This window comes from Xyrauchen texanus, chromosome 36, assembly GCF_025860055.1.
Source record: "Xyrauchen texanus isolate HMW12.3.18 chromosome 36, RBS_HiC_50CHRs, whole genome shotgun sequence".
Lineage (NCBI taxonomy): Eukaryota > Metazoa > Chordata > Actinopteri > Cypriniformes > Catostomidae > Xyrauchen > Xyrauchen texanus.
In genome coordinates, this window is record NC_068311.1 from 9777956 (window position 1) to 9795951 (window position 17996).

General features: G+C 36.2%; 1 protein-coding gene across 4 annotated transcripts in view; it reads left to right on the forward strand.

Moving 5' to 3' along the window:
* The window catches only part of LOC127629781 (neurobeachin-like), a 351376-nt gene that overhangs the window by 202842 nt on the left and 130538 nt on the right, over window positions 1-17996 (forward strand). For all 4 annotated transcript variants that reach the window (XM_052107020.1, XM_052107021.1, XM_052107023.1 and 1 more), the window contains one exon: window positions 1793-1959. In XM_052107020.1, the coding sequence (XP_051962980.1) occupies window positions 1793-1959 (167 nt within the window). The remainder of the gene's footprint in view (window positions 1-1792; window positions 1960-17996) is intronic.

Genomic DNA, 17996 nt, shown 5'->3' on the forward strand with positions numbered 1-17996 from the left:
GATTTTAGGACCTTTATAGTGCTGGTCACCATTTTCTTGCATTGTATGGACAGAAAAATCTTTGTTTGTGTTTAGCAGAAGAAATCCTTTAACTAAGGATATGTTACACTAAATTTGACAGCCCAAAAGTGCCCAAATACTTCCAGTAATTCTGAACAATGCAGCTATTGTTTCATTTTACTACCTAACAAATCTATTTATGCTAAACATTTTGCTTGAAAAGTGCACTTAAATTACACGGTTTGATATTTTATATATTTGTATATTGTGCTGTATATTATGTGTGACTTAAGTGTCTACATACTTTTAGGGCCACTTTATAATAGAATATAAATTAATTATACACAACAAAATGTAAAGATAACAAATGTAAAGATAAATGCTATGCTAACTGCATAGTATTTCAGAAACAACCTATCAGTATTATTTTGACAATGATTCAGTGGGCGATTTAAATGTAAATCAAGGTGTAGCAGGACTTACTGTGAAATCTATCATCGTGTTTGAATGAGTAGAACAATGCGGGCCACATATATGACATCAGTGTGTGGTATACACACTTTTTCACACAAACACACACCAGTACATGTAGCGATGGAGTGACGAGTTTCTTATCTGGAATGCGCAGCCTGTCTGGGTCTGTTTTATATACTGCTCTTGGAGATCCTTGACCTACTAGATAAAAACCAGCAGGCACTAGATAGGGATATCACCAGCAAACGCAAGCCATCTTGGTGCCACTCCATCCATCCCATCCATCAGAGAAGGATGGCTCACATGCTTCACGTTCCTCCTCTACTTTATTACCTCTTTCTGCAGATTAAAGATTCCGTAAGCAGATAAGATATTTTTACAATTAAGCTGGTGTCACTTCCAACCCTCATATCGCCCCTTGAAGTGATAAATAACGTTTGATATTTGTCAGCATTGCGCGTGGTAAGGCGAGATGACACTGGGAGATTGAGTTATCAGCCCTTTGAAGAATATGTCGAGGTATAATATCAGACAGAATTCAAATATAAAGAAGGAGATTCAATTACACCCCCCCACCCCACCCACACACACACACACACACACACACACCGCCTATTCCACTGCACCCCACCAGCTTGTGTTCGCAAATTAGATTTTGAATATTAGCAAGAGATCCCCCCTGGGGTCCAAGTGGGAAGACAATCTTATTGTAGCATGGAAGATAAAGTCAGACGGGTTGCTTCGCATCACCTTTAGTCTGAGAGGCCTCACAGTCTCATGAGGAGTCTGGGCTTTTCACACTGTTGGTCTTTAGTTTCTTTCTGTGAACAAAGTCAGTACGTTTATAAGTTCAATTTCAGTAGGTTAAAAACTAGAATTAGTCTTTTTAAAACGTCATTTAAATGCTTAAGTCAAAAAAAAGGTACCAGTCTGACTTTTTATTTCTTTGCTAATATGATGCAAAAAGGTTAACTGGAAAACATCTGTCACTCTCTCAGCTGTGATGTCCTTCCTTCAAATATTTGTTTGCGCATTGTGTCATGTATACTTGGACAGACAAATGTAAATTACATGGTTCTATTTTATGGAGACATTGCATGTAAGTTCCACTGACCTTTGTTTGGCAATAACGTAAGATTCAAATCGATTGTTCAGCTTCAATTGTTGGTAATGGGGCTTTGAATCATCAGTGTTGCTTCATGCTGTAGCATCATTCTGGCTTCCAATATACGGTACAGATTCATTTGACATTTGCAATATATTTTTTCACATCGTTGACTCCCTCTCCATCTCTTTCTTTCATCCATATTTCTGTCAGTCCAACTGTGCACAGTACGCAGCAGACAGGAAAGAGGAGGAGACGATGTGTGATCACCTGATTAGTGCTGCCAAGCACCGTGATCATGTGACAGCCAATCAGCTGAAACAGAAGATCCTCAACATCCTCACCAATAAACATGGAGCCTGGGGCACAGTAGCACAGAGGTACAGCTTTGTGTTTGTTATACCATGTACATTGGGGCTCAAAAGTCTAAGTAGACGTTGAAAATCTGGGTTTCAAAATGTCATTTAAGCCTGGAAATAAAGAGACAATCAAAGCTTGTGTCATTTTTTTCATTGTTGAAATATTTCCTCCTATCCCATATTAATATGTAAAGAGAACTATTAGTAAACCATTCATAGTTTACTTTCCACAAATGAAAAGTGTAAACTTTGTGGCTTTGTAGCAATTTCCAGAATTGCCCTGTTTGTTTGAGTAACTCGTTCAGCTTGACAAATCAGCATTGGCTCAACCAATGGCGTGAGTTTGGGGCAGGACTATTATTTTTTTCGACCAATGGCAGGCGGAGTTTGTGTTCGGAAATCTGTTGGAACACAACATTAATTTCTGTAATTCCGTTTTGATCACGCTTGTGCCGCAGAAATAACATACTCCAACTTTAAAGAAATATTATGATATAAATTAATAAGAAAGATTCTGCATTATTTTAGGTCACTTATCAAATAAGGAAATTTGTGACTGACCATGTTAATACCTTTATGCTATAGCTCAAATTTTCTTGCTTTTCTTGAAGCACACAATATGTATGATCAGGCCAGCTTGAGAGAATGCTGTCATTAAAGCAAAAGGAAAACATACCAAATACTAAAATTTGTTTAAATAATAAAATAATGTTTTATTTATGTATTTATTTTTATTCAAACTTTTGCTCATTGTTATGTTGATATTATAATTTGTAATAGAAACCATATTTACTTCTCATTCTGACTTTTGAACCCCACTGTGTCTCTGTTATGGTCTGTGTACATTCTGCTCAGGCCAAGTATTACACTATTACCTTTGTGACACAAACACACACACACACCAAGGGCTCGAATGTGACTCCTATTTAATGTCATTTTCTTGCTCTCCACCAGGGTCAGGCTGCAGGTCAGCAAACTCAATTACCACACCAAGCCACTAAATCCTCTGAGACAGATCACTGCTGGTCAGGCTGTGTGTGTGTGTGTGTGTGTGTGTGTGTGTTTGTGTGTGTGTTTGTGTGTCTGTGTGTGTGTCTGTGTGTGTGTCTGTGTGTGTGTCTGGTCCAGACATACACATCGGTTCAGTCACACAGTGAAACACCTGGCAGTTGTTACAGTGGTCTCAAGGGCCCTGTTAAAAAAAATACTGACTTGAGTTCTGTTTCCCACCAAAACACACACACACAAATAGAATCCTAGATCCTTGTGTCTGTCTAGTAACATTCTTTCAATACAAAACAATAAAGACAGGCTAAATATTATTTACAAAAATGGCATAATTGCTCAATGCAATAAATACACCTGTAGGTTTACTTCCAATAAATTTGATGAATTAAAGCCGAACCTTCTGTTCCATTGGTGGACTATAGGATGACTGGATTAATTAGCCATCATTGGCTGACAGCCAAAAAAACACTTACATACATGTGCACAAACACACGTTGTAGGTACAAATCCTGATTTGCCTTCCAAATTGGCTTGATTTGCAAAAAACAGTGGCTGTGGTTTTCTTATTAAATTTGTAAAATACACTGCAGATGGTTAAAGGTCCATTATGGCATAATGTTTACTGGAGCCAATAAGAAACCTACACCAGTGTGCATTGCGTGATTGCAAATAGAGAACATAGCTCAGCTGCTGATTCCACTGATTGTTCTTCTTTTATCTGATCTGATGAAGCCAAAAGCTTTACCATAATTTGTATTTGCATGACCTAATTTCTTTGCATTAACTATGCTATAACTGTACAACACTTTACAACATTCATAACAGGAATGATCTATCTATCTATCTATCATCGGATCTATAGTTCTATTGCTCTTTCCATCTATTGTTCTATTGTTTGTTCTATCATTCTGTCTATCTATCATTTATTTTAAAGTTCTATCTATCTATCTGTATGTATGTCTGTCTGTCTGTCTATCTATCTATCTATCTATCTATCTATCTATCGGTCTGTCTGTCTGTCTGTCTGTCTGTCTGTCTGTCTGTCTATCTATCTATCTATCTATCTGTCTATCTGTCTGTCTGTCTGTCTGTCTGTCTGTCTGTCTATCATTTATTTTATAGTTCTATCTTTCTATCTATCGATCTATCGATTGTTCTATACATTCTTCTATCTATCTATTGTTTTATCGTTCATTCTATTGTGTGTTCTATCATTAAATCTATTTATCTATCTATCCATCTATTGTTCATTCTATCATTCGTTCTATCTATTTATTGTTTGTTCTATCGTTTGTTGTTTAATATTGACTTATTATGGGTTCTGCAGATGATTACAAATGTAATCTTAATAGTTCATTTGAATATTTTTATATCTCAATTTTCTATGTATTTCTAATTGTAAATGATTAAAACCATAAGCATCATGAAAGTAACACTGTGAAATTGCCTTGTACCAAATTCATCAAGTTCTTCATACAAGAACAATAAAGTGTATCTAATGCTCTCTCTATTGCGCCAAGATCATAAAAAGCTTGAGAGGATGGTTTGACTGGAAATCGCTGCCACTATCCTGACTTATTCAAATATTTATGAAAACCACCTGGAAGGCACAACATTTGCATTGAGACAAAAGGTTAGTGAGCTGGGGCACACTGTAAATGGTACCGCAAAACTTTCAACAAATTCAAATTTAATGGTAACCTGCTGGAGAAGAAAAATGATGCAATATGTTTATGAGCTCAAGGCGGTGTTACAGCTGAGCAGCTTAGTCTTATTCAATGCTACATTAACTTTCCCATTTATGCGGCTTCTGTAAAATAGGAAGCGTGCTCCATTTTGAAATGTGTGTGTGTGTGTGTGTGTGTATAGTTATAGTTGTCTGTGTGCATGTGTGTAAGCACATCCGCTTGGAAATGTATTTGTATTAGTGTGTTGTTTGTATGTCTTTGAGCATGAATGCACTCAAATTGGTTTTCTCTTTTTACTTGGTGCTAAAGCACACAGACACATGAAAAATTATCGAAACCTTGCATGAAAAATGTGGCACATCATGTTTTACACATTTACTTTTCTTAAAACACAAATGTTCCCTTGAAGCTTTGGTACATTGCATTGGTTTTCTGTTTCATTTTCTGCGGAATAACCAAAAACGCATATTTATTATTATTAATATTATTATTATTATGTCTATTACTCTTAGTTATTACCAGACAAGAAGTTCTGCTGGTTATAAGATAAATAAATAATTGTTCTCTGTTGTGTAAAATCAAATTAAATAATCTGTCAGGGATGATGCACTGAGAAATGTGAAGATGCAATGCTTTATAGCAATTCCAATGGACACATGCACTGAAAGCCAAAAACCCAAATCGAGCCTGCCGAGTCTTCAGTTCGATCATACTTTATGCTTGCCTGATGATGAATGTCCTCTGTATTGAGTCGACATCAGAAAATCAATAGTTCTCAAATTGAAACAGTATAGGGATGTATTGATTTGGGCTGAAGGAGGCTTTGATAGAACGTTGCCAGACAGCTCTGAGCCCAGAAATGACACACTATCAATTTTGGCTTTACACTGATAAATCAAGTCGAAAATTGGATGTCAGATTTTTTTTCTTCTCACTTTCCTCGGAGGGAGTTATCTTGCTTTCCCTCTCCTGTTGACCTCTGACCTCTGCCAGTGAATTATTAAGTTCTGTCGTGTCAGATGTGAGAAGACATCAGCGTTGGAATAAATAACGGATTAGAAATCTATGAAATTAAAAAATCATGGAGCCATTTATTTACATGTCATCCATCGACCCATTATCTAGCCCTTAAAAACTCATGTCATATTCGGTGGCAGATGTAAGGCAGATTGTCATCATGATAAATTAACTTTCCGGAAGTCGTTGCACTTTTCTCCTAGTATTTTTGTGTGTGTTCCAGAGTGCTAGTCCTCTGAATTTCTGTTAACACTTTACAATATGGTTCCATTTGTTAACATTAGTTAACATGAACTAACATCACAACACTTTTACAACATTTACTAATCTTGTTTAATGTTAGTTACAAGACACTTAATATATTTTTAAAATCAAAAGTTATATTAGTTAACTTTAGTTATTGTAATATATTGTTCATTCTTTGTTCATTATAACTAATGTTAACTAATGGAACCTTATGTAAAGTGTAACCAGATTTTTTATACAACAGTATTTTATTTCAATGTACTCAAATAAAAATTATGAATGTTCAGATCTCTTCAGAATATATGTTGAACACAATTTGAAGTGACTAGCATGTTTCACACATTGTGCTAAATATAGTACTGCCATTAATATTATGACAAAGACAGTACCATTGGCTATATTCAGAATGGCACTGCTTACTGTACAGTATTTGCTGTATACCTACCAACTATTATTATGGTAACACTTTAAAATAAGTTTCTGTTCTTGAATATTAGTTAATGCATTAGATATCTTAAATTTGCTCAACAATATGTTTTACTGCATTTAGAGTATTCATTTTGGTTAATGTTAATTTATGAATATACAATTGTTCATCGTTAGTTCATGATGCATTAATGCATAATGCATTAATGTTAAAATGTTTTAGTAAATGTTAAAAATAACATTAACTAAGATTAATAAGTGCTGTAAATCAACTGTTCTTTGTTAGTTCTTGTTAGCTAATGTAATTAACTTATGTTACCAATACAACCTTATTATACATTGTTACCAATTCTGCTTAAAATAGAATGTGAAACAGTAAGCTTTATGCAGACTTCAGTAGTATGCTACATTGACACATGGCATCATTATGTTTAATTCACCATGTGGTTACCAATTTTGATCTTAGAAATAGTTATTTCTCATGTTTAACCCAATTTGAAAAATGTCTCTTGGCAGCCTGATCAAATAATGAAACAAGAAAGAGTTGTTAAAAATTGCTGCAGATATTACCCGTTCATTTGTAACACTGGGAATGGAAAACAGAGCGCATTACATTTTGAGATACAGAATTCCACACTGTGTTCTTTATTGCGTGCTGCAATTGTTTTTGCAAATGTCGTAGGTCACAGGGGTATTCCATGCATACAGAAAATGTGTTTAATACACACAATATACATACTAAAGTCTGCACAAATAGTATGGTAGTATTCTATTCTGACATGGTCATTGTCTGTCTTTTATTGCCCATGCTGCCTTTGCAAACCAAACAAACTGTCTCAGCACTCTTCCCAAGCATCATGTCACACTGAATAAACCTGATGTCCACTGATTTTCAATCAGCATTTTTGACCACCACGCAATGACGCGTAGCTGACTTCGCCAAGTGTCCAAAAATGCTTCTTCATAGCGTCCATTACCTGAACTTTAACATAGCTGCTCCAAACAGTCATTCAGATGCTAATTGATCCAGCATGGCTGCCCGGAACAGAAATAGTCAAATATGTGGTCACAGTGGATGGGCGTCCCTTTGTTACATTCATACCCTTTGACAACATCAGCACTTTGGCTGACAACTGACGGAGAATCGGCATCCGTAGACTTGACTTAACCTGACTCGAGTATTGATTGTCAACACTTTCTCTTGTATAATTACTTTTTTGTGTGTGTGTGTGTGTTGACAGAAAGGGGGTAGATGAAGAAAAAAGACAGCGCAAAAAGAGGCAGAGTAGTGGCATGTATTGATTTGTTTGAAGGTGGCGAAGGAGGGAGGCACCATTTCCCTTGAATAACGGTGTGCTTGGTCTCTTCTGTGATGAATGACAACAGTCCGATACTGAATAATAACTTTGTGATAGAATGGAGCCTTCAGTTACGTACGGCTTGGTTAAGCAGTCTCATTGGGAGTGGCTGAAAGAGTTATAAATTCTAATTGCACCAAGGGAATGGAGAAGGTGAAAAGCAATACCTTCAGGGGGGGCCAAAACCTCTCTGTGAAATGGGATTTTGGTCTGAGGTCTAGTAAAAGATGCATTAATCTGTGACTGATCTGCTGCTGCATTCATTTCCATAGTTTTGCAAGTTATAGAATGTGTAGGTTTGGATTACAAGAAAGATGGAGCTTTTCAAGATGGTTGGGGAGAGCAGGAGAGAGAAACAACGGATGTGATTCAAATGATCCTTGACATTTGAAGACTGATGGAGCTATTATTAAAACGACTCTTAAACACACTCTTTCCTGAGTGCCCTGTGAATGTCATGTTCCCAATTTGTTTCGAGCCTTAATATGTAGAGACCACCATTCTTGAGGTGTTCTGGCAACCAAGGAGTCCATATCACTCTGGTCTTAATAGTCCAACATGAACCTAAAAAGTTTGGTTTAATGGCTAGTTAGCTAGAGGTAATTATGTATGTTTTAGTTACTTTCAACTGCAACTGCAGTCAAATGTTGATATATATCTTTAAAACTTATTTCAAGCATTTAAGCTTTTAGATAATTGGAAACAAATTCAGTGTGTCCATATATTTGACTGGTAGTGTGCATTGATAAATTGTACATAGACCCTCTTATTTGATTCCCCCAAATTCATGATCCCTCGGTCACCTTAAAGCCCCGCAATTCATAATAACTTTCATAATAAGACTTCCATAATAGCCCACTGTTGGTAGGCCATTTATTATGGTAATCTACAAGCTAGAAACTTTCGTGGCTACTTTCTTACTCAAAAACCCCTCCAATTGTTCTTGACCTACAAAAAGTCACATCCCCTTGGGCATGCTTAACCTCAAAGCCTGTGCTAATTATCTCTGGAAAGAGGACTGTTGGAACGATCATCAGTTTCAATGGGAAAGAGCTGGGCTGCTGGAGTGTTCCCACTCCGTTGGCTTCATCTTTGATGAGAGATGGACAGTTTACCGAAACTGGAGAGAAGGGACGTCTGACCTGTTGTAGAACTCTATCTCTCATCCAGGCAGCTGTGTGCAATGACCCGCAGTGCAGACCTTGCCAGTCTTAAGCCAAAGTGCTTTTTATGTGTTTGCTTATGTATTCTAGCTTGAGAGGCTGAATTCGTCTACATAATGAAGACTGTCCCTCACAACCAACAAAATGACAAATACTTCACGGCAGAAGTCAGGTTTTACTTCAGGACCCAGAGATTACATTGGACTTTAAGTGGCAATCTAACACTATACAAAACTCATAACTCATATTGAATGTAGACTGGGTTGTAATTTCTTTTACCTTCTGTAGTTGTGTTCATGGCTTTTGTGGATGAGAGCATTGTCACAGAACCTGTCAATTTTAGCGTCTGCTTAATTGGTGACAGATTAATTTATGCCAAAATACCATATCATTTGATTTGATGCACAGCCTTTGGAGTCAACAAAAATAAGTTTCTTTATTTTGCTATGACAAATGCCCATTTTATGGACAGTCCAAACCAGTTTCACAGCAAATAGTCCTGTATCATAGTATTAATTAAATAAAATCTTTATTTACAAACGCATCAACAACCTGACCTGATTAATTCCTATAAAGTCATCCAGTTGAAATGAAATCAGATAGTTGGAATGTGAGAGATGGAAATGAAGCAGTGTTTACTATATCCAGCCACATCCTATAATTTGATTGGGCTGTGGGCTATCACATTCTGGTTTATTTAATTTCTCAAAACCTATTGCTCATTAGAAATGTATTCTGAACCTATTTTAGAAAAAAAAAATTAAGGCTTGAAGGTAAACAATGAAGTAATGCATTGTTTACCTTGAAAAATGAGACATGAGAAATGGGCATAAGCCTGCCAGTTGGCTATACTCTTTAATTATTTAATGTGAGGGCTTTTTTGTATATGATTTTGCTCTGAATTAGATTTGACAGCCTGGACAAAGACAGAAACTTTAGAATAGAGAATATGACCTACTCTCTCATTTTGAGTCACATTGTCCAAGATACACATTTTGAATTTTATGCACTGAAGTAAAAAAAAAAAAAAAGCATTTGAATAAATATATATTGACAATGGTTTGGAGTAGAAACATAATAATTATATTGTTATAAAGCTTAGACTTTCCTTCTTTCTATGCCTGCACGAGGTATCCTATTTTGTGACTTTTTGAAAGTACATGCCGATTTCATTCTGTAAGGAACACATTCGCAAAGAAACATTGCGAAAACATATAAAATTATATTTGAAAGTATTTTGGCTGTCCAGCATCAAAGATCAAGCTAAATTAGTATTACTGGTACCCTCCAATTTCAAACAGGCACGTGCAAGAAAAGTACAGAAAGCATATGTGTTGGCTTAGCTTCATTGAAAGTGTTGAGCGTGTGTTTAGTGTCATAAACATGGGGAATGGCAGCCATAACATAACAGAGTCTGTGTGACACTGAATAAATCCAGCCAACCCCCGAAAATAGACCAGCCGCTGATTACCGGCATTTTACTAATTATACTTAATTTATGCCCCCGATGGATGCATTTAATGGAACATAATGGCGCCTTATTGAATTTCCCCTTCATTCCCTTTCTCTTATGTTGCACAACAGGAGGCTTTCTGTAGTGAGATGATATCTGGAAAGTTATCATCTTCAGTGACTTATGATTGTCAGTCATACTATATAGGTTAGTTGTATTCATTTAATATTTTATTTCTATGTATATCTTGTATTCGTTATATATATATATATATATATATATATATATATATATATATATATATATATATATATATATATATATATATAAAAACGAATGCAATATATACAAATAAATAAAATATATATATATATATAAATAAAACATATTCAGATAATTAAAATGCATTACATTCAGAAGAGTTAATCATTGATAAGACAATACAAAAATCGGCTTTAGAATACAGTGTATTGTTTACTACCATATTATTGATCATAAGTCAATCACTCAGTTCACAGCAGTCCATTTCACAAGTGAATTTGTCAATCAGTTTGAGATTTATTATGAGGGCTTTTTTAAGGACCCGTCAATTTACACCTACGCCAGACATTCTTTTGTAGCATCTTGGGTGCGTTGCATCATAAACATAAATGTTTTAGGTCACTGTGTCAAGTTAAATATAGTTTAATACTTAGATCACAACTTGAGATCTCTTAGTTCGGATTTGCGCTCCATCAAGTGTTTTGAACGCAAGAATGTAACGCATGTTTGTTTTGTGCTGCTGCTGGATTGTTGTTTTCTTCACTGTATAAACTGCGTGTTACCACACAGCTGAAGTTTCACTTACTGCCCTCTGGAGTAAACAGGTGGTACTACAAGCTTGCATTTCTCAGGAATCTTCCTTATTATGGTCCGAGGGCATCGCGATTAATTGCGTAAATGTTTTTAACGTGTTATTTTTTATAAAATGAATCACACTGAATTAACGTGTTAAATCGACAGCGCTATATATATATATATATATATATATATATATATATATATATATATATATATATATATATCATGCTAGTTTTACTATCCTGTTCCGTAAAAACAAATTGTTAGTTTGGATATTAAATTTTTTTAATCCATTAAGAAATAAATTTCTAGTTTTGCTTTATTTTTGGTTTTATTTTCATTATATTTGTTATATTATGCTAGTTTCTAGAGTAATTACATTGTTTTTATCAATGAAGACGTCCATTACAAGTTTAAGGTTAAAGGTAAAGTGTGTCATTTCACTTTCCTGTCTGCCATTTGTCGATAGATTTCCTTGCCTCAAATTTACTACATTGGTTTTCTGGCTGGTCTGGATGCTCAAACAAATAGCAAAGATTTAATAGCACCACAGACCCACAATGTTTACATTTTCAGAGTGACTGTTTGCACCCATGTGTAAATAACAGTGGGTATTTATACCCTAATAGTTTATTGGAAACATCACAGCTTACCACAAGATATATTGTAAGTGTTGCTTCATGGTTTAGCCCGTAATACCGGTTAGACTGTGCGCTTTTGAACCCAGGTTTGATTCAGGGTTTGCTGCACTCTTTTTCCCATTCTGTTTCCTGTCTCCTCTCTTAATATTTTATTTAATACTACCTAAAATAATACATACAAATGAATATAATGGTAGTTTTACTATAGTAATATTGTAGTTACCATGTTTTTTGGCAGAAACCATAGATTTGATGCAATTAACTATGGTGTTACTACAGTAATATGGTGTTGTTTATATAGTAATCATGTTTCATTTCAATACTATAATTTTACTTAAAAATACAGTATGCTTACTGTAGTAAAACCATGGTTCATTTTTATAAAGGAAGATTAGGGTTAGGTTTAAGGGTAGGGGTTGGTGTAGTGTGTCAATGAGACTCTACACCAACCATAGGGGTGCAGACAGCATCTACCATTATTTATACCAGGGTTGGGGTGCAAATATTATTTGCCACTATTTGCACTGGGGTGTAAATAGTATCTACCTTTATTTGCTCCAGGGTCTTACATTTTTTGTGGGAAATCAGCCAATGGATGCCTTACTTATAGTTGTGTCTGCATATTAAGCTGAAATAAGATAAATTATTTTAATATTGAAAAAATGACATACTTCACCTCTATGTTAACCTTTAGATGACTTCAGAAAAGTCATAGTAAAGGTTTTCATGTTCAGGTGGATATTTTAAACAGTTATTTGACAGGACTATTCCGACTGTTGACAGGACTAGCATTCAAGAACAAACAGTAGAATTGTTCTTTTTTAAGTAACTCTAATACATACAAAATATACACTACTCCTGCAAGTTCTGTCAGACCATATAGAAGACTAAGAGGTGGCCAAGCCAGATGTCCAGACATGACTCTCGCACAAGTGCCTCTAGCATCCCTGTATCCTCCCACGTAAATGAATATTCTTTGTGGAGATGTACAATGAAGGTCTCTCTCTCTACTTGTTTTGACCACTCAAGCCCTGTGGTACAGCAGGGAAACAGAGTTATCCATCTCATAAACCAGGCTCCTATAATCCCCCACAGCACCAGTGTACAAGCCCAATAGATCATATCTGCAGCCAGGCTTTTCAAACAACCTCCTCTCGCCTCCTCTAAACATTGCTAGATTTTTTTTTTTTAGATGAAATTGTTATCCTTTGCCGCTCTGCCATTTTAGGCTGAATCATGGCTGTCAAATTTTTACAGCCTTCCACAAACAACACATGCCCTATGGACACAAGAGGTTTAAATCTTGTTCTCTCACTCCATGGCTTTCGAAGAGTGGTTTTTTAATGTGTAGAAGGGAGGGGGTATACACACGTTTATATACCAGTCTTTTTTGATGCATTTAGAAAAAAACAAGACCCCAAGCAGTAGTAAATAATGACTGGCATGCTGGCCGGCTGATAGTTTTGGTTATCAGTGCAGGGAAATTAGCTTTTAAAATGCAGTTGGAAATCCATTTAAGTGATTGATAGGCGATGTGACTAATAAATTTGAGCCGCTTTTGAAGAGGGCCGGCCCTCCACCATCCTTTATGCCTGTCATCATGAGCTGCGCGATTGGTAATGTCGAGCGTGTCGGAAGCTAATTCTAGTGAGTGATTACCATTCAGATGAAACAGCTATCAGTATCCACTACTTAATGTGAAGGCCAGTGAGAAAATAGTCTTTCTTTTATTCCTTTGTTGAGATTGAACACAATTAGGTAGCCTATTAGTGTCTTTACTCCAAGACTGGGCTATTGTTATGTGTCACAGTATGTGCAGTGGCGTTGCGTTATTATGTTTAAAATCACACTGCATTGTAAATACACCAACATATTTTGCATTTTTGCCTCTTAGAATGTCTAATTTAAGGATGCAAGCTAAGAAATTTGCACTAGCTAGTTTCTTAAACGGATAGTTCACACACAAAATTTGTTATTCTGTCATCATTTACTCACCCTCACATTGTTTCAAACCTATATGACTTTCTTTTTTTCCATAGAACACAAAATGGAATTTTGGGCAGAATGGCAGCCTCTGTCACCATTCACAGTCATTGTGGGGGGGGGAAAGATGAAATGAAAGTGAATGTTGACTGAGACTAATATTCTGCTTAATACCTCCTTTTGTGTTCTAAGGAAGATAGAAACACAGAATGACTTGGAACCTGATTACATAATTTCCATTTTCAGGTTAACTATCCTTTTAAAGTTTATATGACATGAACAGAGACTAATGCCTCTTTTTGGGTATGAAGGAAATTAGTATATGGCTCAAACAGAAATGGTGTATTTCCCCAAGAGTAGCTGTTAATGAAGACAACCCATGTGAAAATATAATCTATCCCTCAATTAGACTAATCATCATTCTCTAAGCCCTCTTTGAAAATCTAATTGAAATAATGAAGGCTATGTGGACCACTTCATTCTTCTTCAATTGACCAATTAAAATTGTTCAGTATATTTGGAAGACTGTGTTGGATCTCGGTGTATGCTCCTGTGGGATGAAGACCTCCGTCTGGGGACCCTTAGAGCTGGACCACCCCGGGTGAGGAAACTCACGTCATCGCACTTTTGGTACGGGCCAAATCCGGCTTGATGTTGAACGCAGGGTTTAACGTGTCACTGGACCCTCATCCAAACTTGCGGAAACCACCTCCAAAATGAAAGCATATGCTTTAGGGGAAAGAGAGGGTGAAGAAATGTAAACGGTGTCATCAAATACCCTTCGGTTTATCATTTATTGTAATACCACTGCTCTCTGCTTTCTGTCTAATCCCCTTATTACAGTAAGAAGAAAACGAAAATGTTTGGGCTTTCCTCTCAATTGCTGTACACAGACAACATACCACTGTCAAACTTAATCAAAATGATCTTATGTGCCGTGGGAGGGAAACCCAGACATCTTCAAAGTCTACGTGGATTTCTTCCCCCTAACATCCTACATCGCCTACTCGCTGGCAGCTTTGGAGGTTATAATCTTAAATGGTAATCTCTTTGCGGCCTTTGTGGGATTTACATTTTTTTCACGCTGTAATCTTGCATTTACAATGTCATTTGCGTGATTTTAGCCTCTCCGCCTTTTGACATCTCTGTCTAGCTGAAGCTCTAACGGTATAAGACTGACAACAGACAAGCCCCAGACATGGTGTCTCGCGTTTCATACCCCAGCGAGTGGTGAACCTTTGCCATGCAGCTCATGTATGCAAACTGGCTTTGTTTCCTGTACACACACTCTTACACACACACTCACATTTCTGATTTATGTTAAACTGAGACTGAGCACTCATGTTGCTGTCAAAGCTCAGCTAAGTCCCTTGAGCCTCCTGATTTCTTGACATTTGTAGATATAATATTCACGCAACAAGGAGCAGCTTTTGTGATGTGATCCTGCTGTAATACTTTAATCTGTTTAGACTGCCTCAATATTATGGCAGAGTGGAGAGAGACCCATTCAATACAATATATAGCTTGAGGCAAACACCTCAGTACGATTTGAGAGAGGGGGGGTTATGTAATGACTGCCTCATGTGTTAAAGTGAGAATGCTGGTTTATTTTGTTATGTTTTTCTTTGATTTGTCTTATTCTTTTTTCAAAAAAATGTTTTATACTATGAATTTAATCACTCTGCCTTATTTAAAACCGTCATGTTGTTCCAAACCTATATGTATGCAGTTTTTTTCAATGGAAAACAAAGGGTGGATTACGCATCATCGGACAATTTCCGTCAATGTTGCCAAAATTTGCACGGCACAGGAATTCGCCATGTTACAAAATTTTAACTCAGACACAAATAAAAGTAAAGAGCTTCAGTAGAAAGGTAGACTTTCAAGGAAATAACAGTTTCAGTTTGCATCTGTTCCTCACATTAAGCTATTGTATGGAAGAAAGTGTCATAGCGCAAACATTTTATTGTCTAATTTTGTGAAACTTTAGTAGTGTTTTATGGTGTATTTTGCAGCCTGATCTTGTGGAAATTACTTGACTGTGGCAAAGTTTTTTTTCAAAATGATACTACCTAGTTCCTTACACCTATCAAATCACTTTAAAGGTAAAATGTCCACTGAGTGGCGCTAAAAGCAAGTAAAATGTTCTCTTTTTAAGGTTAATGCTCTATAAAGATTTAAATCAACAAAACCCAGCTCCCTATCTGATAGTGTCATAAAAAGCCAATATAAATTCAATTTCTCAACCAGTCACACCATTTTGTGCTGCTTCTATGATGTTTCACCTCACGTGCCGACTCGTGCTCTGCCAAAAGTGTACCCCCACATGAGAATAATCTTTCGGTTGAGTTACCGTGCAATTTTATCACAATCTAGCAAGCTTGTAAATGTAGTTGATTATGTAATACAAACATATTTAATGTAATATATATAGTGTTGCCTTACAAGTCAGCACTATAGTAAAAGTGTTTGGATGTCATATGATAGCGATGTGTGAGGAACTGGGCAATAAAAATCTGTTTTACTCCTGATGTGTGTGAAAGGGAATAAAAATAATTGTTGTAAATTATGACAGAGCTTTCATTTTTAAGTGAACTATGTCTTTGTTTATTAGTTTTTTTTTTACAAAATTCCTCCAGATTGTTCCTTAACCTCTGTTTGTAGGATGTGAACAGAGCCTAATAACTCTCGTAATAGTTTTTGATGGAAATTAGTGTATGGCTCATACAGAATGGTGCATTTTTCCCATGAGTAGCTGGTAATGAAGATAAACCATATATGGAATTTGTTTATTGTTCCATACCATGCTGTCATCTGTTCCCCAATTAGACCAATCATCACTCTCTAAATCCTCTATGGAGAAAATTAGCTCCAGCATTATTCTGCACTGGCCTTCTTTTCTTTTCCTTTCTTTGCTTTTCTTGTCTTTTTCTTCTTGCTCTTTTAAAGCCTTTGAAACATCTCCAGCCTGAGCAGCACACTCGAAATGAGCTGCACAGAAACCTGATGCTGGTCCCTGCCCTTAATGGTTTGCATTAGCTGCAAGCAATAAAATTAGCCAGGTCCCTGCTAATGTTGGAATAATCATTTACAAAGATGGTTACCACATGCTGTAGCTGTTTTCCTCTCTTTTCCTCTCTCCCTGCCTCTCATTTTGTCTTTTATACGGCCTCTAATTCGCTGTTATTAATAATGAATAAAATCACAATTTTCTGCAGCTTGCTTCAGGGCCCTGGGAATCATTTCAATGAATATTTCAGCACGTTATTTTAATCACAGCTGCACATATGCTCTGGGAGGGGGTCCCGATTTTATTGGCCTGGAGTGTGACTATGGTGAGACCTTACCGTCATTAAAACCCCTCTCTGGCTACATAGAGGACCCTACCTCTGATTTACAAGACTTGTTAAGAAACACAATAAAAAAAGGAGGCAAGCTGCACCATTTATACTTGTAATGTGATACTGTATTTGTTAATGGTACTTGCTGTTATTTATTTGCATGCTAGAAACTAATGGCTGCTGTTTTTCCCCGAGGTGGCCTCATGCAAACACGTGTCTGGGTTTCTGTAGCGAGTAGCTTTAATGAACTTCATGAAATTAGCTATATTTTAGCAGCTATTGTTTGATTCCCTATAATGTGTAACCTTTGGTTTGGGTGCCCTCCAACTGCAATTCTCTGTGGGATTGTATATAGTGTATTACACTACAATAAAATGTTTAGAGTGCTTTGTTTGTGTGTATCAGATTTGTTTCTGTTGTAGTGCTTCACATTTTGAGGCATTAAAAAAAAATAGTATTGCCAAAAACTATCCCTGATGACTTCTCTTTCTTCCATGGAAAACAAAAGGAGGTGTTAAAGGGAGAGTTCACCCAAAATGAAAATTCTCTCATCATTTTCCCACATGCCATCCCAGATATGTATGACTTTCTATCTTCAGCAGAACAAAGATCTTTAGAAGAATATCTCAGCTCTGTTGGTCCATAAAATGTAAGTGACTGGTGACCAGACCTTTGAAGCTCCAAAAATCTCAAAGGCAGCATAAAAGTAATCCATAAAACTACACTGGTTTAATCCATATCTTTAGATGAGATACGGTATCGGTGAGAAATAGATCAATATTTAAGTATTTTATTACTATAAATGTCCACTTTCACTTTAGATATGTGAAAGAAAATGAAAGTGACAGTGGAAGTGTAGATTTATAGTAAAAAAGGACTTAAATATTGACCTTT